The sequence below is a fragment of the Suncus etruscus genome, chromosome 4, assembly GCF_024139225.1.
Source record: "Suncus etruscus isolate mSunEtr1 chromosome 4, mSunEtr1.pri.cur, whole genome shotgun sequence".
In the NCBI taxonomy this organism is placed as follows: domain Eukaryota; kingdom Metazoa; phylum Chordata; class Mammalia; order Eulipotyphla; family Soricidae; genus Suncus; species Suncus etruscus.
In genome coordinates, this window is record NC_064851.1 from 15,332,721 (window position 1) to 15,356,926 (window position 24,206).

Sequence of the window (24,206 nt, forward strand, 5' to 3'; positions counted from 1 at the left end):
AGATTTTATCCTTTTTAAAACTGTTATATATCATTAATTGAGAATTATATAATTTGGAACTTATAGTATTGAAAATATCCTTCAAAAAAGTTTTGGTCCATACCAAATCAGTGATGCTCAGGGTTTACTCCTGGCAGGCTCTAAAAACCATGAGTCAGTAAGAAGCAAATCAGTGTTGGCCAAGTGCAAGGCAAGCACCCTATTCTGTGCTATCTCTTCAGCTCTTGGGGAAAAGTTAAGTATCCTTTTACCTTAATTGAGAAGGCAACAAAAGCACAACCAAACAGATGGTCAAATGCTCCCAATCTTAGTTACTTTTACATAGCATTGGATTAAAGCAAATAGAATAGAAGCCTACAATACTTCCAAACTGCTCACTAGTTTGCTGACTTTGAAAGCAACTGAAGTCAATCAATGAGTATTCAACCTTTAAAACGTGGTAAGGATAGACCTTCTATCACTATCATTTATCACCATTGGTTGTAATTAATCAATCAAAATATTTGAGCTATGCCAGAAGCACTTGACATTTGGAGATCAAAAATGCCCATACTTGAGAAAAGCCCCTGTGGTATAATAGCCCATTTATATTTTTGGTTTATAGGACTAATACAAAATGTACAATCATGTTTACTGTCCCACTAATAACCCTTCTTGCCCCAGTAGTTTAGCTGGTAAAGGAAGATAGGGTTGACATGGTTGCTTATACACCCATGCACCACCCCATAATTTAATACTAAATTTCCAGTAGAAATACACCAATTAGATATAAAATGATCTTAGAAACTACATAGCTTAACAAACAGAATCAACAACAGAATATTCAGCTAACAATAAACAGCTCAGTAAACCTTAAAAAGAAAACATATGGGGCCATGCAGGCAGACAGATCCCAGATTTCAGCTCTTGGAGAATATGGAATTAATAATAATATATATATGTACATATATATATATATATGCAGAAAGACTTTTATAGTTGGAGGAATGCACAGACATCTAATGAGGATGGGATCTTTCTAAGCATGTTATATTAATATGTCTCTGGGCATTTTTTTGACTATGACTGGCTCCTTCAATAAGGGTGGAGTTTGATATCACAGTCAGAGTAAGGTCCTTATCTTGTGTGCTACAGATCCAAGTTCTGTCCTCAACACTAATAAAGTCTTGTGAGCACTTCCAGAAGTGGCCCATGACAAAGAGTCAGTAATAAGCCCTGAACATTGCTGGGAAGTGATGGAACCCTGATCCTTCACCCCAGCTAACAAAAGTGTGGAATTTGTAAAGAGTATGGTCAGAAAGATATGAAAAACAAGATAATGCACATCAACAAAAATGCTTTACAGTTTTCCTTATTGCTTGGAGGAGAGAAAACTGTACAGCTCTCCACAAGAAAGTGAGGTGTAAGTTGCCATGAAGGGAATGCCATGTATCGAATTCATTGTACAACAATTATCCCTAGTGTCAGTGGATGATATTACTCTTGAAACAATGTTCTATTGTTGTACAGTAATGCAGAGGGCAAGAAGAATGTGCCGCTACTTGGAGTGTCTAGTGGGTATGACTTATACTTCAACATCAGTGGGTGTGGCCCACCATGACTCTGGCTGCTAACTTCCTACTTGATCAAAAATTCCAATAAAGGGCCCGGAGAAATAGCACAGTGGCATTTGCCTTGCAAGCAGCCGATCCAGGACCTAAAGTAGTTGGTTTGAATCCCGGTGTCCCATATGGTCCCCTGTGCCTGCCAGGAGCTGTTTCTGAGCAGACAGCCACCCCTGAGAAATGCTGGGTGTGGCCCAAAAACCAAAAAAAAAAATTCCAATAAAGGTATTACAAATAAAATGTTCAATAAATCAATAATACATAAATCAATAATACATAAAGAATAAGTTAATTATTTGATGAATTATGGGTCAAATGTTTGAGAAAAACAAATTTCAATGACCTTTAAGTATGGACCAAATGTCTCAATGAACATTCTGAACCAAATGTCCCTGAGGCCATCAACAGGAAATGGAATGAAAAATCTGCTAAGCTTAGCCAGTTTTACTTCCCAAACAAATTCAGATAAAAATTTGCAAGGATGGAACAGGATGGAGCGCAGCATCTGAGCCCATTAAAGTAGACAGAGAGACAGCAATTTATCAAAGAGAAGTTTGAGCTATTAATGACCTATAGGAATTTGTCATGGAATAACATCATTCAGTATGTCGAATAATTGCTGCCAAAAGAACAGTCCTAGGTATTTATTTATGGCCACAGAACCTTCACATCTGACTTTTTTGAGTTTTCTTTTTTTTTGCAAAAAGAGGAGATATTTTAGCCACTTTTTATTGGTTTGCTTGAATGCAAACTAATGTAAAATATAATTAAAAGTAAATTTTTACAACTCTTTTTAAATTTAGAAGAAAATGATGGGATATAAAGTGTTTTTGCATATACTTCATTCAATTCATGTAAAGTCCCCCTAAAGGTCATAAAGTAAAATATACTTTCCATTGTAGCATAATTTAAAATGACAGTAAATATAATGTGTATGTATTATGAAAATATAACAGTGCATAATAGGACAAAGTTCAGACCAAATGTATCTCTCTCTCTTTTTAATTTTTTTGCTTTTTGGGCCACATCCAGTGACACTCAAGCAAGAAAAAGATATCAAGGGCATCCAGGTAGGAAAGGAAGAAGTCAAGCTCTCATTGTTTGCAGATGACATAATACAATATTTAGAAAACTCTAAAGACTTACCAAAAAGCTTCTAGAAGCAATAGATTCGTATAGCAAAGTGGCAGGCTACAAAATTAACACGCAAAAATCAATGGCTTTCTTATACACCAATGATGATAGAAAAGAAATGGACATCAAAAAACAATACCATTCACATTAGTGCACCACAAACTCAAATATCTTGGAGTCAACTTAATTAAGAGGTGAAAGATTTATACAAAGAAAACTACAAAACCTTGCTACAAGAAACAAAAGAGGACACACAGAAATGGAGGCATATACCTTGGCAGGATTAACATAATTAAAATGGCAATATTCCCCAAAGCATTGTACAGACTTAATGCAGTCCCTTTAAGGATATCCATGACATTCTTCAAAGAAGCAGATCAAACACTCCTGAAATATATCTGGAACAATAAACACCCACGAATAGTTAGAGCAACCCTTGGGAAAAGGAATATGGGAAGCATCACTTTCCCCAACTTTAAACTGTATCACAAAGCTAGAGTCATAAAAACAGCATAGTATTGGAATAAAGACAGACCAGTGGAATAGACTAGAGTATTCAGAGAATACTCCCCATATATGCAATTAGTCTTTGATAAAGAGGCAATAAATGCAAAATGGAGCAAGAAAAGCCTCTTCAACAAGTGGTGTTGGCACAACTGAATAGCCACTTGCAAAAAACAAAACGAACTCAGATCTTCATCTAACACCCAGCACAAAGGTCAAATGCAAATGAACTAAAGACCTTGATATCAGACCTTAAACCACAAGGTATATAGAACAACACATAGGCAAAACACTCCATGACATTGAGACTAAAGGCATCTTCAAAGAAAAAAACAGCACTCTCCAAACAAGTCGAAGCAGAGATACACAAATGGGACTATGTTAAGCTGAGAAGCTTCTGCACTTTAAAGGAAATAAAGCTCAGGGTACAAAAGCCACCCACAGAAAGGTAGAAGCTATTCACCCAATACCGATTAGATAAGGGGCTAATATCTAAGATATACAAGGTACTGACAAAATTTAACAAGAAAAAGACATCTAACCCCATCCAAAAATGGGGAGAAAAATGAACAGACAATTTCTCAAAGAAAAATATATAAATGGCCAAAAGGCTCATGAAAAATTCTCCACATCACTAATCATCAGAGAGATGCAAATCAAAACAACTATGAGGTACCACCTCACACCACAGAGACTTGCACACATCATAAAGAACAAGACCAATCAGTTCTGGCAGGGATGTGGGGAGAAAGGAACTCTCATTAACTGCTGGTTGGAATGCCATCTAGTTCAGTACTTATGAAAAACAATATGGAGATTCCTCAAAAAACTGGAAATTAACCTACCATTTGATCCATCAATATCACTTCAAGGGATATTCCCTAGGAACTCAAAAACGCAATAAAAAAATTCCTTCCTCACACCTATATTCATTGCAAAACAATTTATAATAGCTAGACTCTAGAAACAACCAAGATGTCCTTCAGCAGATGAATGGCTAAAGAAACTGTGGTACATACACACAATGGAATATTATGCAGCCATCAGGGAGATGAGATCATGAAATTTTTGTATACATGGATAGACATGGAATCTATTATGATGAGTGAAATAAGTCAGAGCGAGAGAGAGACACACAGAATAATCTCACTCATCTATAGGGTTTTAAGAAATATAAAAGACATTAAAATAATTCCCAGAGATGAGGGCCGGAAGGACCAACTCAAGATATGAAGCTCACCACAACAAGTGGTGAGTGCAGTTAGAGAAATAACTATGCTGAGAACTATCATAACAATGTCAATGACTGAGGGTCGTGGAAAGCCTGTCTTGAATATAGGTAGGGGAGGGAGGAGATGGGACATTGGTGATGGGAAGGTTGCACAGGTGAAGGGGGGTGTTCTTTTTATGACTGAAACCCAACTACAATCATGTTTGTAATCATGGTGTTTAAATAAAGCTATTATTAAAAAAGAATATAAAAATACTAGTAAAAAGCAAAACAAACAAAAATCTGGTAATAACATAAACAAATTAAAATTATAATTAAAATAAGCAAACAGATGCAAAGGTATTTGCAAAACAAGTATGAGAGGGTTTTCTGTATATGTGTTATTAATAGTGAATAAATCATGTTTGAAATATAGCACATACATGTGGACAATAAAGTAATTAGAAACTTTATATCAGAAAGAATACTGATGCAAGTATATCTTTACCATCTGGAGTGATTATCCAAATAACCTACAACATGGCCTAATAGCATGTTAAAATAATAATAATAATAATTTAAAGAGGAGAAAATTGCAATTTTCTGGTGTACTCAGAAGAAAAGATTATATCTTCAAATATTTATATAAATAAATATGAATTTAAATTGAGCATCAACTTAAAAAATAGAAGCTAAACTTTAGAAAAATTCTAAAAAGAATAAGCTTAATGCATTAAAAAGCAAGGAAAAATGTCTTAAAAAATCCAAATGTGGAGTATTAAAAAATTAGCTATGCAATAACAAATTTAGTTGAGAATGATCACTCTAGGCTAGAACTGTGAATTGAAAGGAAGTGAAACAATATGTCCTTAAGTAATAGTATTTAAAAGGAAAAAAGAGAAAAGAAAAGTATTTTCCATAGAGGAAAACTAGAAGTGGGTGTGGTGTACCCCAAGACCCACCCATATCTGGGAGGAGTTTTGGGAACCGGATAATAGGTGTAACTATCTTGGCTGGGTATTTGTGAATCCAAGAACAGTCCCCAGAATGAGAAATTACTTCCCATCCCCTTGTCCCCTTTCGGGGGAAGGCCTTGGTAATATTTATCCGCAGCAAGTAATAATCCACACAGACAAGAACGATAGGGTTTAAAAGATCGGGCAAGGAGAGCCAGAGAATCCTCCTGCAGCCAGCAGCTTTTCACAGAAGGACCCCTCACTCCTGTCCCTCAAGCTATTTATTGCCAACTCCACAGCGCCCCACCTGGAAGGGTTAGGTGGGGCAAAAGTCACAGAACAATCCTAAGGAAACACTTTTAAATACAATTCCAAGAATCATCTTATGGAAACTTTTTCATATGCTACAAGTGGGGGTAAGGGTGAGGGTGGATGAGAGAGTAACTGGGCAAATTGGTGGAAGAAAGTAAACATTGGTGAAGGGATGGGTAGTGGAACATTGTATGACTGACATTGAGCTATCAACAACTTTTTAATTCTTTATCTCAAGGTGACTTGATTAATAATAAAAAGAAATTAAATACATAAATGTACCAATTAATAACTGATAGAAGAATCATGATAAATATTAGAAGCTTTGTATATCTCCTTAAATATCTATATGAGATTATGGTCATAGTACAATGGGTAAGGTGTTTGCCTTCCACAATGATACCTTCCAGCTCAAAGGGTTCCCGAGGCCAACCAGAGTAATTCCTGACTACAGAGTCAGGAGTAAACCCTGAACATCTCTGGATATAACCCCCAAACAATAATCAAATATAAAAGATATATTCTAACTGTATTCTGCCAATAGTGAGCAGTTAAGATAAGATATCATCATTTTGATGACCAACTAGGGTAAAACCTGTATGGGGATTGGTTTGTATTTTCTTATATTCACATAAAATATGCCTTCAAATAATATGTAAGTACCCCAGTCACACAAATTGTTTATATAGAGTGGGGTTGAAAACCTAAGAGCAGTAATCTGGGAAAGAATTTATACTTTTATATTTTAAAGCTTAAAAACATTAGCTTCTTAATCAAGAAATCCCTTTTAGAAAATATCAATAACAACTCAATGTATATCTTTAAATACTATCTTTTTTTCAGTGTATAATTTACATATATAATCAAAGGTAGATGCAATTTAAACATCAGGAAATGCATGATTAGGTTAGGATGAATATATCTTCTCTATGACCAACTCTCTATAGTTGGTGGATTTGTTCTTACATTTTTTATCGAGTCTTTTCACCATACTATCAAACATTTTCAAGTATTTTACCAAGTATTTTTATAATGTTATTCACAATTATTTCAATATATAACCTTAGAGCTGTTGAAATGTTCTCACTTTTAGTAGAGATTTATTGCAAGCTTACACAACTCATAGCTCACTTGTGAGTTTTTTAAAATAGATTTATTGAAATATATTAAAAATTTAATGAAGAATGAATTTTTCATAGAAAGATAGCATAAGCCTAAGATTTAGTCATGACCATCCATTCATTCATCCATTCAGTCATCCATCATTATCATGTTACTTTTTATTTTTTGGCCAGGGATAACTCCTGAAAAATTGCTCAGGAGTCATGCCTGGAAGAGCTCAAAGGATGCTTGGGTCTAAATCTGGCCTCCTACATGTAAAGATGTTGTTAGAACTTTGAATCATCTACCTACTCCCAGCATTGTTAATTTTTAAATCGTATGATGACATTCCCTTGAAAAGTATGTTTAAGTTTTATCTGTAAAATGAGTTTCCTCCTTAACATTTGAGTTCCTTACAGTTAAAAATTACTCAGAAGTTCAAGTGAGCAGCAACAACAACAAACCAAATACCTGTGTCCAAATCATAAAATAAATCATTGATGCATTTGAGATCCTCATATGTATTAGAAATGGTGTCTTGATAGAAATCACATTAGCCCTAAGATTTCTCTCAGTTTCCAAGTTTTCTCCTCAGTCTTAAACAAATTATTGGATGTTTAGACTTTAGGGAAACAAAGGTGTTTGGGCCACACTCAAGGGTTACTCCTGGCTCTGTACTCAGGAATTACTCCTGGAAAGCGTGGGAGACTATCTGGGGTACCAGTGAACCATCCTGGGTTGGCACATACAAAGTCAATGTGTAACCACTGTGCTACAGCTCCAGCCTCAGAAGTGTACACTCATATAATGCAACTTCTGAACCCTTTGACTGAAAAATCTTACCTGAGCAGGTGACTTGAGCTGCCCTGTAGAGATCACAGGGAAGTCCACCCCATTGCCAATCCTTGCAGTCCCAAAGAGAAGTTTCATTGCCTTCACACGTGCTAAGAAACATCCACATGCTTGCTGGAGGGACTTTGGAATAAACTTGATAGGATAGTTTGAGAGCAGAGCCACAGTGCAGCTGCCTGCAAAGCACATTTGCGTGTTCCAGATTCCAGGTTCTGTCACACAGTCTCCCTAACAGTTTCTGAATTTCCACCTCCACTGTCCCAGCACAGCGACTGCCTCCACCTATCAACCTCAGGTTCACATCTGATCCATCTGCAAAAGAAACATCAACTTAAACCATAGATACATAAGGATATTGGCTTGAAAAGACTAATTTTTTTTTCTTAAAAATGTTAGTGATCCTCCCAAGCCATGCTTAGTGCAATAGAGCAGAAATATTGGGTCAAAAAGAGTTAATGCGCCGGAGAGATAGCACAACAGTCGCGCGTTTGCCTTGCAAGCGCTGACTCAGGACCAATGGTGGTTCGAATCCCGGCATCCCATATGGTCCCCCGTACCTGTCAGCAGTGATTTCTGAGCAAAGAGCCAGGAGTAACCCCTGAGCATCGCCGGGTGTGGGCCCCTCCAAAAAAAAAGAGTTAATGCTAGGGTCTCAGAATGCAATCAGAGCTCTTTTGGTTCTTCAGAGCCAGGGGCTACCAGTAGTGTTTGGGGGGTGATTCAGAACATACCCTCCCATGCTCAAGGACCATGAGGTCATAGGGAGGTCGTAGGGAGCTAACCTGAGCATGCAAAGCTTGCACCCCTTGTACTACCTAATTGGTTCTTTGTATCTTTTAGAGTCTCTCAAGTGTGGAGGACATTTCCCAGTGAGGTATATCCAAATGGAATTCAATGAAGGGTTCAGTAGTGTAGTGCTGTTCTGACCACAGGCAGCAGTGCACAGCAGGAGAGAACTCTAGGGTCATTCTTTTTTTTTTGTTTTGTTTTGTTTTGTTTTTGTTTGTTTTGTTTTGTTTTGGTGTTTGGGTCACACCCAGCAGCACTTAGGGGTTACTCCTGGCTCTCTGCTCAGAAATCGCTCCTGGCAGGCTCAGGAGACCATATGGGATGCCGGGATTCGAACCACCATTCTTCTGCATGCAAAGCAAACCCCTTACCTCCATGCTATCTCTTCAGCCCCCTCTAGAATTATTCTTGCATCACTTAGGGAGCCATGCAGATGGTGGTGTCAAACTGGAGTTAGCTTCCTACGTGGTATCTCTCTACTGTATTTTCATTTCCCCAGTGGTTTATTTATTTATTTTAATCTAATTTCATCCTAAATCCTAACACCTGAAAACAATTTTTTAATCTCTTGTTTTATTTTTCAACTATAAATTTTTATCATGGTTTCAATATAATAAAAGCTGGCAATGTCAGAAAAAAACAGAATAAGTTAGATATTAAAATATCTTTTGAATTCCAAGTGGATTTAGAACTCAAAGTAGTTTTCCTGAAGTCTGGATGATTCTCCCAGACAATTCAGTCAAACAACCCTCCAAAGAATACATTAAAGATTTTTTCACAATTGTAGAAGAATTCTTAACAAAGACATCTCTGGATATATTAACTTCTTACATGACAACCCATTGCTGTTTCTGAGAAACCCGAGACTTGCCTTCTTTATTCTTCCTTTTGTTGTTTTGACTTACCAGAGCATGTCACACCAGCATCTTCCTGATGATTGCAGTAATGTTTTCCCCATTCCTGGTGTCCACACATCCAGAGCTCAGACTCATGTCCTTCACAGGAAACATTGTCCAGCCAAATATTTCCTGTGCCCTCGCTGGCGTTTACTCGACCAATGGCAGTGAGGGCAGTGGGACATCCCAGGTGCTTACATGTCACAGCAGCATCCTTACTATCCCATCGATCATCACATACTGTGCCCCATTCTCCTTGAAATTTCACTTCTAATCTTCCTGAACAATTGTTGACACCATCTACCACTCTCAGTCTCAGATCTGCCCCTTCTGTAAGAGAGGCACAAACCAATTCAGTGATGAAAAAACAATATCCACATGGGACCTTCAAACATTGTTCTTGAGGTGACTAAGGACAGAGGGGAAGATGGAAGATGGAAGAGAAAATAAAGAAATACTGTCATGGCAATTTCTGGATACGGAAGGAGGAGGAGATCAGGCAAGAAGAGAGCATCCACTATTGGGAGAGCTTTGTTTATTTGACCATGGAAGAGTTTTTGTTGGAAGTGTTTGTTTTTATTTGTTTGGTATACATTTGCGTTTGGGTGGATTAATAACATCAGACCCAGTTTGTCTGAAAATCCAGCACTAACTTTGGCTTCTGGCTGCATCATTCATCTGGTTGGTATATCTATATTGTGTTGTATTGTATTATATTATATTAATTATATTATATTACATTATTATATTATATTATATTGTCCTCTTTTGGGAGGACTCTTAGTTTAAAAACAGTATAGGAAACTACCTTGCCACTATGACTTAGATTTTCCTTCAACCCATATTCCTTTCAGAGACCTTGCTATTATAATATATTCTGTAATAAGTAAATGACTTTTAACCTCAGAAAATTTTGCTATTTTTGTTGTTGTTTTAGGCCACACTCAGAGATCCTCAGGGGTTACTCCTGGCTCAGCTCTCAGGGATCACTCCTGGTGGTTCTGGGGTATCATGTGGGATTCTGAAGATAGAACCTGGGTTGGCTGCAATCAAAGCAAATACCCTGGTATTGTTTGTGCCCCTCAATTTTACTTTTTTTCTGATGAAACAATCAACATAGAGAAGACCTGCTGAAAAGAATCACTTTCATTGGGGGAATTTAAAAGATTTTGATGGAAGGAAAGTAGGGCTACATACTGAGATTTTTGTACCCTAATATGTAACCCATTTAACTTTCTTCAGTTAAGGAAATCATTTAAAAATTTTTTTCTGTAGGAATTCTGTAGTTTGGATCACAAAGGTCAGATTGTTCAATAATAAAAATAATCTTATCAATGTTATCAGAACCTATAACATTTTCAGAACTTTGATAACACTATTTAAGCAGTAAAATTTCATCAGTTGTGAAACCTGTGGGATTTCCAAGTTTTTTGTGTCAATATATACTCTTACTTAAATAAGCTTGAGTTTCATTCATTTAGAGAGAAATAAGAGAGTGAAATCAAGAGACAAAAAAAGAGAATAAGAATGAAAGGGAGAGAGAAAAAAAAGAGAGAGGTTGGTAGGTAGAAAAAGAGAATATGTATGCACATACTGGGGAAAGAAACTAGAAATATTTTACTCTACGTTCTTAAACATTCCCTGGGATTCAAAACATGTTAAGTTTTCTACAAACTAAGAACTCCAATGAGAACAAGAAGATGGCATTCCTGCACACACAATGCCACTGTACCTATACTGTAATCGGTTATGGTACTGAGAATCTCTAGATTAAAACATTGGCTGCATAGTAGTAGAAGAAATAAGATTTTCATAGAAACCCAAATGTTAATTTATTAATCATTGAACCCTGTATTTCTGGGAAAGGGTATGTTAATTTCTAACAAGGAGACTTCAGTTGGTTGAAGATTATAAGAAAATGGAAGGAGGATTAAAGGAGAGCTTTTATAATTATAATTCCTGTGAAAGGTGCACTAGTGAAAAATGGTATACACTATTTGATGACTGAAACCCAACAATGAACAATATTCTGACTACAGTGCTTAAATAAAGCAATTAAAATACTATGCAGCTTCATTTCTCATGGGATAACAGTGTCTGGGCTTTGGCTATATTGGGGATGAAGGAGAGTGGCATAGTTTATATATAAAGTTGAAACCATGGAACTTAAAATGCCCTCCAAAAGTGGCAGGTTTGGGTGGAAGAGGTTAGTTGGGGGCGTGGGGAACAGAGTGTGGAAGCCTTGGTGACGAGCTTTCATACTGGTGATGAAATTGGTCTTAAACTATATACCTAAAACTCAACTATCAATAATTTTGTAAACCAGGGTTCTTTAATTAAATAAAAATTATAAAAAACACCTATGCAGCTCTAATAAAGAACATAATCATGCAATTTTAGTAGCATGAATGGAACTAGAGAATACCAGGCAAGTAAAGTCAGTAAGAAAGAAGGGAATAGATGTAGAATGATCTCATTCATATATAAGTCCCTAAGGGAGAGCGGTGGGTACACTAGTAATGAATTTTAGAATTGTGTACATGGAAAACTACTAAGAGCAGCATTGTAAATCCCAGAATTTCAATCAATGAAAATAGAGATCAGAAAAACAATTTTCGTATTTCCCTCTTTTCCTTTCCTTTCCTTTCCTTTCCTTTCCTTTCCTTTCCTTTCCTTTCCTTTCCTTTCCTTTCCTTTCCTTTCCTTTCCTTTCCTTTCCTTTCCTTTCCTTTCCTTTCCTTTCCTTTCCTTTCCTTTCCTTTCCTTTCCTTTCCTTTCCTTTCCTTTCCTTTCCTTTCCTTTCCTTTCCTTTCCTTTCCCTTCCTTTCCTTTCCTTTCCTTTCCTTTCCTTTCCTTTCCTTCCCTTCCCTTCCCTTCCTTCCCTTTCTTCTTTTACTTTCATCCTTCCTTCCTTCCTTTTCTTCTTTTTCTTTCTCCCTTCCTTCCTTCCTTCCTTCCTTCCTTCCTTCCTTCCTTCCTTCCTTCCTTCCTTCCTTCCTTCCTTCCTTCCTTCCTTCCTTCCTTCCTTCCTTCCTCCCTCCCTCCTCCCTCCCTCTCTCCCTCCCTCCCTTCTTTCTTTCTTTCTTTCTTTCTTTCTTTCTTTCTTTCTTTCTTTCTTTCTTTCTTTCTTTCTTTCTTCTTTCTTTCTTTCTTTCTTTCTTTCTTTCTTTCTTTTTTCTTTCTTTCTTTCTTTCTTCCTTCCTTCCTTCCTTCCTTCTTCCTTCCTCCCTTCCTTCTTCCTTCCTCCCTCCCTCCCTCCCTCCCTTCTTTCTTTCTTTCTTTCTTTCTTTCTTTCTTTCTTTCTTTCTTTCTTTCTTTCTTTCTTTCTTTCTTTCTTTCTTTCTTTCTTTCTTTCTTTCTTTCTTTCTTTCTTTCTTTCTTTCTTCTTCTCCTTCCTTCCTTCCTTCCTTCCTTCCTTCCTTCCTTCCTTCCTTCCTCCCTCCCTCCCTCCCTCCCTCCCTCTCTCCCTCCCTCCCTTTCTTTCTTTCTTTCTTTCTTTCTTTCTTTCTTTCTTTCTTTCTTTCTTTCTTTCTTTCTTTCTTTCTTTCTTTCTTTCTTTCTTTCTTTCTTTCTTTCTTCCTTCCTTCCTTCCTTCTTCCTTCCTCCCTTCCTTCTTCCTTCCTCCCTCCCTCCCTCCCTCCTTTCTTTCTTTCTTTCTTTCTTTCTTTCTTTCTTTCTTTCTTTCTTTCTTTCTTTCTTTCTTTCTTTCTTTCTTTCTTTCTTTCTTTCTTTCTTTCTTTCTTTCTTTCTTTCTTTCTTTCTTCCTTCCTTCCTTCCTTCCTGCCTTCCTTCCTGCCTTCCTTCCTTCCTTCCTTCCTTCCTTCCTTCCTTCCTTCCTTCCTTCCTTCCTTCCTTCCTTCCTTCCTTCCTTCCTTCCTTCCTCTTCTTTCTTTCTTTCTTTCTTTCTTTCTTTCTTTCTTTCTTTCTTTCTTTCTTTCTTTCTTTCTTTCTTTCTTTCTTTCTTTCTTTCTTTCTTTCTTTCTCTCTTTTTCTTTCTTACTTTCTCTTTTTAGGTGGCATGGACTATTGGCTAAATATCTCCTTTTATTTTTATTATCTCAATTATAGCACTTCCTCCTTCATCATAACCTCTTTATCCTAATTCCAGTAAAGGCAAAGTCTCAACAGTTCTAGATCAAAATATTGGGATACAATGTGACAAATAAATCTGACTTTATTCCAGTTTTAAGAATTCTGGCATTTATCACTCTTGCCCCTCTACACCATTTTTTGCATTGTCTCCTGAAGAAGAGAATAAAACCCAGATTAATTCTTACTTAAACAGATTACTCCAACATCCTCAGAATGACGGCAATTATGCTTCCCCCATCCTTGGTGTTTGCAGTTCCAGAGAGCTGACTCATTTCCAATGCATTCAAGGTCATCAAACCAGATTGGTCCAGAGCCTTCTCCAAAATGAGCTGAACCAGAGAAACTGACAGCACTTCCACATTCAAGTTGTTTACAAACCACAGAAGCATGATGTATGGAGAAACTGTCATCACATACTGTTCCCCACTTTTCTTGGAATCTGACCTCTATTCTTCCAGTACACGGGTTACCTCCATCCATCAGTCTCATCTCCACATTGGATCCATCTAGACAGAGCAGAGCAAAAAGACCAAAATTTTGATATTCATTAGCAGCATTAAAAATAAGAAAGAAAGGGCCCGGAGAGATAGCACAGCGGCATTTGCCTTGCAAACAGCCGATCCAGGACCAAAGGTGGTTGGTTCAAATCCCGGTGTCCCATATGGTCCCCCGTGCCTGCCAGGAGCTATTTCTGAGCAGACAGCCAGGAGTAACCCCTGAGCACTGCCGGGTGTGGCCCAAAAACCAAAAAAAAAAAAAAAATAAGAAAGAGAGGGCCCGGAAAGATAGCACAGCAGCGTTTGCCTTGCAAGTAGCCGATTCAGGACCGAAGGTGGTTGGTTCGAATCCCGATGTCCCATTGGACTTTTAATCTTTTAAAATTTGAACCAAGAGACAGTACAGTGCATGCACTTGACCAGGATTCTATCCCTATTATCCCTCTGAGAACTGCCTGGAGTAATTTCTGGATGCACAGCCAGGAATAACCTCAAACACAAAGGAACAGAAATTTAAGGCAATAGAACTTGTATTGTGTCTGTATTTTCTAAGGCTTTACCAAAGGAAACTTGCTTTCTATTTTGTTTTGTTTCTTTACAATTTGAAGATAGAGTAAGTATTCTCTCATGTCAGAATAGATATGCTTGACTCAAAAGATTTTATTCTAAAAACAAAAATATTAATATTGCTCTGACAATAAAGTATGACAAGTGACAGATGAGTCATTTTAGAACATTTATAATCTTTATTTTAAACTTTTTTTAATTAGAAATAGTTCAGCTATGAATCACTGTCTAAAGATGAATTTGAAATTAGAAAAACAGAAAATATGGAAATAAAATGTGTAAGTATGCATACTGGGATATAAGTGCACAGCAATAATTTGGAGTATACTAAGTTCATTAAAAATTAAGAAAAAAATCATCAAAATATTTTTGCCAAGTGCCCAAGAATGGATGATTAGCTAAAGAAACTATGGTATACACACACACACACACACACACACACACACACACACACACACACACACACAATGGAATACTACTTGACTAAAACAAAAGACAAAAATCATACAGTTTGTTGCCATGTAGATGGGACTGGAAACTATCATGCTAGTGATGCTAGCCAGAAGGACAGGATAAAGAATGGTCTCACTCATATATGAGTTATAAAGAGACATAATAAGGAAATAATAAAAGTCTGTAGGCAACAGAACTTGAGAACTTGTTTATACAACTGAACCTAAGTCAGGGAGAAGGGAGAGAGGAAAAGAGAACAGGGAACAGAGCACAGGGAAAAGTGGAAGGTTTGGTGGAGAATGTGGTGTTGAAATGTTGAACCCACAAAATATGACCAATAACAGTCTGGTAAATCTATGAAACTTAAATAATTTCATGAAGTACAAACTTCTCAAGAATTCAATACGTTTATGAGTGTTTATGCATTCTTTTCTCTTATGCACCAGTTAGAGCTTTCCATGCTATACTTTATCTTATTTTTTGGTTTGGGGGCCACATCCAGTGATGGTCAGGGGTTACTCCTGACTCTGCACCCAGCAATCTCTCCTGACAGGTTCAGGGAACCATGCGGGATATTGGGGATTAAACCTGGTTTGGCCATGCTCAAGGCAAGTGCACTACTTGCTATTCTATTGATCTAAGCCCATGCCTACACTTTTAAAAGCAGTTTTGGCTAGAGCAACCTATAGCAGGTAGGTTGCTTGCCTTAGTAGGTATAAAAAACAGATAATTGAGTTAAATGAATGCAGTGATGACTTAAAGAGTCATTTCTACGATTATGGTGATAGCCTGCTAAGATATATGATGATTTTGGGTTGAGAGATAATACAGCAGGTAAGGCACTTCTCTTGTATGCAGTCAGCCAGGTTTTGTTTTCCAGTACTGTATGTGGTTCCCTGATCCCCATGGGGGAATTCAAAGCCCTGAGCATCTCCAGGTGTGGCCCAAATGCCCTCAAAATTAAATAAATTAAATTATTTACAATAAAGCCTATGTAAAATATTTCTGATAATTTTTTAACTTTTGCTATAGATATTTGAAGCAGGTATTAACATTGTTTCCCCTTTCACTGCATAATGGTAAAAAGAGGAGGAGGAGAAAAAGGATGGGATGGAGACAAGGAAGAAAATGAAGAACTGAATTGTTATAGTAAGAAGCAGTGAGCCTTGAGGAAACTAAAAATTTTAAGCTTATTTAATGACGCTCTACATATTTCACTGCATTCTCTGAAACTGAAGTTGAGAAATATTTGACACGTTGCTCAAAATAATAACATTGCATTTTGTCCAGAATTTTCATAGATACTAACTTATATGGTTCCCATTATATCACAAGCCCTATTGAAAAGATGAAGAAAGAGAGAGGGAGAAAGAAATAGAGAGGGGGAAAGAGAGATAGGAAGAGGGGAAGAGAGAGAGAGGGAGAAAGAGAAAGAGAGACAGAGACAGAGGTAGTCAGGGAGCAGAGATAAAGAGACAGACAGACAGAGACAGAGAAACAGACCAAGAGGTAGAGAAAAAAGGTGTGTCAAGGTCAATGTAATGAGAAAGGAGAAATGGAGATCCATGAATCTGAGTTGGATCAGAAACATGGTCCTGGGATTTATCTGCAGGAAGGTCAGACACTGTGAAGTTGACTGGGGTAAATTTAAATATAAATAAATATTTTATAAATCAGTTATCATATAAATGAAATAAATAGCACTGTATACAGACCATTTATGAACAAGTGCATAAAGACAGAATTTCATGAGGAAAATAAACCAAGAATTAGGAGGATTATTTTTCGGTAGGATGCAGAGGTTGCAACAGGATTTTGGGGTATAAGATTTGAAATATCCAGTTTCTTACTGTGTGGTTCAGAACAATCTTGTGATCAAAATTTTGTATATATGAGCTTTGTCATGTATTTTCTGGAATTGTAACAACAAATTGAGTAGTTATAAAGGTATTTTTGAAAGATTATTCAGAGAAAAACTCTCTGTCTCTCTCTCTCTCTCTCTCTCTCTCTCTCTCTCTCTCTCTCTCTCTCTCTCTCTCTCTCTCGTTTTTGGGTCACACCCAGCAGTGCTCAGGGGTTACTCCTGGCTCTACACTCAGAAATAGCTCCTCGCAGGCTCGGGGGACCGTATGGGATGCTGGGATTCGAACCGCTATCCTTCTGCATGCAAGGCAAATGCCTTACCCCCATGTTATCTCTCTGGCCCTCTCCTTTTCTCTCTTTTAAAGTGGATCCCAAGCATTGCTCAGGGGGCTCAATGGCCACTCCTAGAGATTCTTGGCCAGCAAGGCAAGTAGTTCAATGGGAGGCCCCTAGGGCATGACGTTTCTCAGTTCTTGCAGTTCTGAGGACCACCGGAACCAACCCATGGGTGCTTAGGGGTCCAAGGAACTACTTGCTGTGATCTAGAAAGTCATGTAGTGTTGAAACTATTTAATATCTTTACGATCTCCCCAGTAGTCTTTTCCATTTTAACCCTTCTATGTATTTTCTCCACATGTATTTCATGTAGAGATTTTGACTTATTTTACCTGAGCATGTTACTCCAGCGTCCTGTTGGTGAGAGCATGTATGTTTTCCCCATCCATCATGTTTGCAGTCCCAGAGAGCTGACTCATTTCCTCCACAAGAAACATGATCCATCCAAATGGGTCCAGAGCCTTGAGAGGAATTACTCCAACTAGCAGCTTGGATCTCAGTTGGACATCCCAACTGCCTACAAATCACGGAGACCTCTTCTTTGCCCCAGCCATTATTGCACACGGTTCCCCACTGTTCTTGAACTTTCACCTCAACTCTCCCAGTACAGTTGTTTTCTCCAGCCACCAGCCTCAGCTCCTTGTCTGCTTCTCCTACAATAAAGGGTAAAGGCAGCAACTGGTTAAGATTCAGAAAGCAAATGGAGAATTAATATTCTTAGATTAATTACTTGCTTTTAAAAGACATATTTTAGAGACATTCACAGACATTTTAAAAGACACTTTAAAATATTCTGGCTCTTTGAGGGTATGATTTTTTAGGATATTCAAATAGCACTATCATAAACATCAAATAAGCAATAAGATTAATTCATTGAATTCACAAGATATTTATCTTATTGTTGATATTTTTATACTATCAGCTTGTATATTATCTATAGGGTTTCTAGCTACATACATTTTAAAAAATTGGAAAGAATAAACAACTAGTTTTCTCTAAAATTATACCTAATAACGGGAAGAGATGAACTGGCACTTCCATAAAGAAGACAAATAGATGGCCACTAAGTATTTAAAAAGTGGTGATTATTTTTTATTAGAAAAATCAACATCAAAAATTACTTGAGATATTATCTCACACTTGTAAGAATGGTGTGTATCAAGAATACAGAAAACATCCAGTGTCTTCTGGAAGGTGATTAAACAGGAAACTTTGTTGATGAGAATATATTTTGGACCAGTCTTTATTGAAAATAGTGTGGAGCTTTTTCCAGAAATTAAGAATTGAGTTACCATATGACCCAATCATTCCACTTCTTGACATCTACACCTCAAACACAAAAATAATAATTTAAAAAGATACACAGTCACCCATGTTCATTGCAGACCCTAGTGTAATAACCAGTATATGGAAACAACCTCAATGTCTAATTGCAGAGGAATGGATAAAGATGTTGTGGTATATCTAAACAATGAAATACTATGTAGCCCAAAGAAACCGTGGTACATATACACAATGAAATATTATGCATCTTCCAGGAGAGATGAAGTCATGAAATTTTCATATACATGATGTACATGGAATCTATCATGCTGAGTGAAATAAGTCAGAGGGAGAGAGATGTAGAATAGTCTCACTCATCTATGAGTTTTAAGGAAAATAAAAGTCACTTTTGCAACAATCCTCAGAGACAATGAGAAGAGGGCTGGAACTTCCAGCTCACTTCATGAAACTCACCACAAAGAGTGGTGAGTGCAGTTATAGAAATAACTACTCAGAGAACTACCATAATCATGTGAATGAATGAGGGAACTGGAAAGACTGTCTGGAGTACAGGTGGGGTGGGGTGGGATGGAGGGAGATTTGGGACACTGGTGGTGGGAATGTTGCACTGGTGAAGGGGGGTGTTCTTTACATGACTAAAACCTAATCACAATCATATGTGTAATCAAGATGTTTAAATAAAGAAAAAAATAGAAATACTATGTAGCTCTAAAAAATCATATAGTTTGATGCAACATGATTGGAACTGAAGTTATCATTTTAAACAATACAAGTCAGGGTGAAAAGGACAAATGACAAATGGTCTCACTAATCTCTGCCATATGGAATAATAAGACAAAGATTGAAGGCATCAAATTATGAACACTTTACTCTGATTATAAAAATGAGAATACAAAGGAAGGAGAAAAGGGAGAAGGAAATGAGGAGGTAGATTGGGGGTAACATAAGGGTCAAAGATCTTGAATATTTTTGTGGTTTAGAAGTGAGGTAATTATGCACATGAAAAACACAAGTTAATGATATTGTGGACACATGACCCATACTGTAATAAGTGAAATTTTATAATTGACTTTTCTAAGAAGATGGGGCGCAAAGGTGGCTTCTGGTAGAGGATGCTGACACTGTTAATGTTAAAAATACTCAAAGTTGGGGGCCAGAGAGATAGCATGGAGGTAGGGCGTTTGCCTTTCATGCAGAAGGTCGGTGGTTAGAATCCTGGCATCCCATATGATCCCCTGAGCCTGCCAGGAGCGATTTCTGAGCATAGAGCCAGGAATAATCCCTGAGCGCTGCTGTGTGATCCAAAAAGCAAACAAACAAATAAACAAACAAAAAAAACAAAAAAATACTCAAAGTCAAAAATTCTGCTTTGGACATCACAGTTTTATAAATCACAGTACCTAAATAAAAAATTAGAAATTAAATAATACATAAGGCCAATAGAAAGAAGTCTGATGATAAGGATTAAATAATTAGTTATGATGAATTTAATATTTATATCATGCATATATGTGATATTATACTTTAAAATACTGATTGAAATATCACTGAAATTTATTTATGTAAATGAAATTGACATGGAAATAATTTTCTCTTTTACTATAATTTTCAGTCCCTTAAAAATGTCTCAACTTCATGAAGCTCACCGCAAAGAGAGATGAGTGCAGTTAGAGAAATAACTACAGTCAGGACTATCATAACAATGTGAATGAATGAGGGAAGTGGAAAGCCTGTCTAGAGTACAGACAGGGCTGGGGTGGGGAGGAGGGAGATTTGGGACATTGGTGATGGGAATGTCGCACTGGTGATGGGGGGGGGGGCCTTTACATGACTGAAACCCAACCACAATCATGTTTGTAATCAAGGTGTTTAAAAAAATGAAATATGCTCTTCCTCTTGTATAAATTAAAAATAAAAATGTCTCAACTACTACATTGTCCATTTTTAAGCTAATTTATTGTTATACAGTAATATAGATCTCACTTTTCTCAGTACATTAAAAGATAAAATTTGACATTTGAACTTATCCAAATGTTTCTAAAATTCCCTTTTATCCAAATAATTACAGTACTAATACAATTATGTGTTCTTTTTGTATAGTTAGAAATATTTTCCAATTTTTAAAAGTGTGGTACATATACACAATGGAATATTATGCAGCCATCAGGAGAGATGAAGGCATGAAATTTTCCTATACATGGATGGACATGGAATCTATTATGTTGAGTGAAATAAGTCAGAGAGAGAGAGAGAAAGATGGAGAATGGTCTCACTCATCTATGGGTTTTAAGAAAAATGAAAGACATTTCTCAACAATTTTCTGAGACAAAAGAGAGGAGGGCTGGATGTTACAGCCCACCTCATGAACCTCACCACAAAGAATGATGAGTTTAGTTAGAGAAATAACTACATTGCGAACTATCCTAACAATGGGAATATATGAGGGAAATAGAAAGCCTGTCTAGAGTACAGGTGGGGGTGGGGAGGAGGAATATTTGGGACATTGGTGATTGGAATGTTACACTGGTGATGGGATGGGGGGGTCATCTTTTATGACTAAAACCCAACCATAATCATATTTGTAACCAAGGTGTTTAAATAAAAAATATTTTAAAAAAAGTCAGTTTTTTTTCTGTGAATTAATTTTTTTGGAGTATTTATGCTAAGCATTTATTTGTATTTTTTCCATGTTATAGTGAGGTCTTATTTTGTGTTTTAATAATCTGATACTTAGGGGCCAGAACGATAATGCAGCAGTAGGGTGTTTGTGGCTGACCCAGGGCAGACCTGGGTTCGTTCCCCGGGCATCCCATCTGACCCCTCAGTCCAGGAGTGATTTTTGAGTGCATAGCCAGGAGTATTACCCGAGCGTCACCGGGTGTGGCCCAAAACACAAACAAAAAAAAATCTAATACTTAAAAGGAAATCCCTCAAATTAAAATGATCTTTGAATATACAAAAAATGTTTTTAGGTGTAATTTGGGCTTTTTGCTAATTTACTTTTAGGTAACATCCAGTGGTGCTCAGGGCTTAATACTGACTCTGCACTCAGGGATCACTCTTGGTGGGCCTTGGAGGATCATATGGGTTCCAGAAATAAAACCTGGGTCATCGGTTTTAAGATGACCACCTGACCCACTATCCTTTATATCTAGTCCCAGGTGTTATTTAGTTTTACAAAGGATTATTTGCTTTTTATGGTGTGTGTGAAACATCTGGCAGTGTTTGGCACTATTTTCTGCTTGATGCCTAGAAGACCAAGCTATCATAATTTATCATATGGGAAGGATGAACTCAAACTTTTGACCTGTCTTTATGGTCTCGATTATTTTATTTTAATAATTATTTTATCAAACTGGGCTAATATTGCAAGTAAATTTAACCCAATACTCACCAAGAGAAGTAGTAATCCAACAGGCACTGAGAACAGAGACCACAACAATTGTGAAGGGACTCAAAAGAAAAAAACATCTTCTGAAGTCTATAAAAAATTAAAAAATGAAAAATTATTGTCCTTCTAAACTTGAAGAACATTTCAATTAAAACATAAAACCCTTCTAAATTACAAGACACAAAGGACCATACATTCTCAGTGAAAATAACCTTGAAAGTATAAGTTAATTGGCAACTATAGAGTTAGGAAATAGAATCAAGTTGGGGATGAGAAAAAAAGGCAAGACCAGACTTTAAAAATCTGTTAAATTGAAAAGGCATCAATTAAATTTACAACTGGCATTTGTCTCTGCAGACACTACTCAATCCACTTTGTTAAATCATTAATTCTATGAAGGAATATTTAGCTCTATCATGTTCATTATAGTTTCAATAGTTCTTGGCACAGAACCTGCCAACAATAACTGAGCAACACACTGATGGAATAAAACAACAATATTTATATTTAAAAAATGAATTTTGGTTCTTACAGAAATATCCTTAAATTTTTATCATCTTTCTATTTTCTTGCCCATTTCAGTCTATCCCAATGTTTCTTCACTGTGGACACCAAGGATATTCCAAGGGAACTACAAGTAAAATGGGGAGGGAGGCATAACATGAGACTAGGAGGACCAAATTGCAGAATAAGAGTACCAAAGAAGAAATAAGGTTGGAAGGGGACCATAGTTAAAAAAGTTGAGAAACATTCCTCTAACCTAACACTAATTTAAAAGTTAAAATTAGTTCATCATGCCCATAGAAGTAATGAAGTAGAATTCAGCTATCCACTAAAATTTTTCTCTAGCTAATCCACCTTCAATCAAAATTCATTCCTAAGAATTACTGTTTTATCAGCACAACTTATTTCAGTTCCTTACTTAAATTTATTTCAAGTAGTTTTACAAAATTTCTACCAAATCTAATCCTAATCTCATATTTTATGTTTTGAATCCACAACAGATAAAAAATACTGCCACACAGACTTAATAACCTTTATCATTGATGGTTCTCTAAGTCCAGTGACCATAAAACTAGATTCATTTGACTATCAACATGATGCTATACTCCACAAAAGAGTAAATGTGAATAAATGAAAAGAGTTTACCAGAGATTCCAGAGTTGTCATGTAATATCATTTTGAGTTCATCCACTCCAAAGTTTTAGATTCCTTAATTGCCTTGTTTCCTCCTAGAAATGTCTTCTGAAGGAAAAGATCACTATGAATTCTAAAAATCATTTTACTTCCACAAAATAAAGGCTAGATAATGAAGGTGGAGTCAGCTAAAACAGGGAAGTTATTAAACGATTGTGGTTCCCTTTTACATTCATGCTTTCTTCCATATGGGACATGAATTAACCAGGGAAAATTGAGAGCCATTTACTAGACTTTTCCATTTTAGGAGGTAATATTGAATAATTTATATTATTAAATAGAGTATTTAAATACTTGTACTTCGTTTTTAATAAATGTATAAAAAACAAAGAATGTCAATAGGTATATAGTTATATTATGTTAAAATAAAGCAAAACAGTTCAAAGTTAAATATTTATAATTGTAATTGTTTTAAATATCATTTACATAACTAAATTACTAATAAATTATTTTGTGTAGGCTGACTATAAGACAATCCTTGTTCTTTTTTTCAATAGGATAGAGAAGCAATAGAATTAGCTATTCTAATTAGCTAATGACTATTACATGACTATTACAGCATCTCCAATGATTAAATAAAAGTTAGCAAGACATAATATAATACTAATTCAAATAAGAGAAATGATGTGATAACAAGAATGATTATGGTTTCAAACCTCAGGGTGAAGAAATTAATGAAGTGACCTTATTAATTAGGAGACAGGAATGAACAGCCAAAAACAACCCCTTTCTGTAAAGACATGCTTAAATTATGTTCAAATGGGAAGGACTTTGTCAAGGGAATGAAAGATGAAGGAATATAAGGTCCATGATACGTGCAAAATTGTACAAAACATGGAACTTTGAACATTGTGCCATAAATATTGCTAGGCTCTACTGATAGGCTGGAAATAGAGGGGAATTAAAATGTATTTCCAGGGTCAGAGAAATAACAATGATTAAGGCACCTGCCTGATTTAATACCTGGTACCACATGTGGTCCCCCAAATATCTCTGAGCACAGAGCAAGGAGTAAGCCCAAAATATCACTGTAACCCAAATCAAAACCAACCACTCCCCTCAAAAAACCTGGATCCCCCCAACCCACCACCACCATGACAACAACCAAACCCAAAAAAGCACAAAAATTCTAACCCACCCAACACAATCAAGCAAAATTTAAATGCAT

General features: G+C 36.5%; 1 protein-coding gene across 1 annotated transcript in view; it reads right to left on the bottom strand.

Moving 5' to 3' along the window:
- Positions 1-23,030, bottom strand: part of CD163 (CD163 molecule) — a 35,384-nt gene extending 12,354 nt beyond the window's left edge. Inside the window, exons 1-6 of the mRNA XM_049771978.1 lie at positions 22,991-23,030; positions 21,845-21,931; positions 17,499-17,819; positions 13,636-13,956; positions 9,368-9,688; positions 7,665-7,985 (exon numbers count right to left, since the gene is read on the bottom strand). Of these exons, the coding sequence (XP_049627935.1) occupies positions 7,665-7,985; positions 9,368-9,688; positions 13,636-13,956; positions 17,499-17,819; positions 21,845-21,931; positions 22,991-23,021 (1,402 nt within the window). The 5' untranslated portion in view covers positions 23,022-23,030. The remainder of the gene's footprint in view (positions 1-7,664; positions 7,986-9,367; positions 9,689-13,635; positions 13,957-17,498; positions 17,820-21,844; positions 21,932-22,990) is intronic.
- Between the last annotated feature and the right edge of the window lie 1,176 nt (positions 23,031-24,206).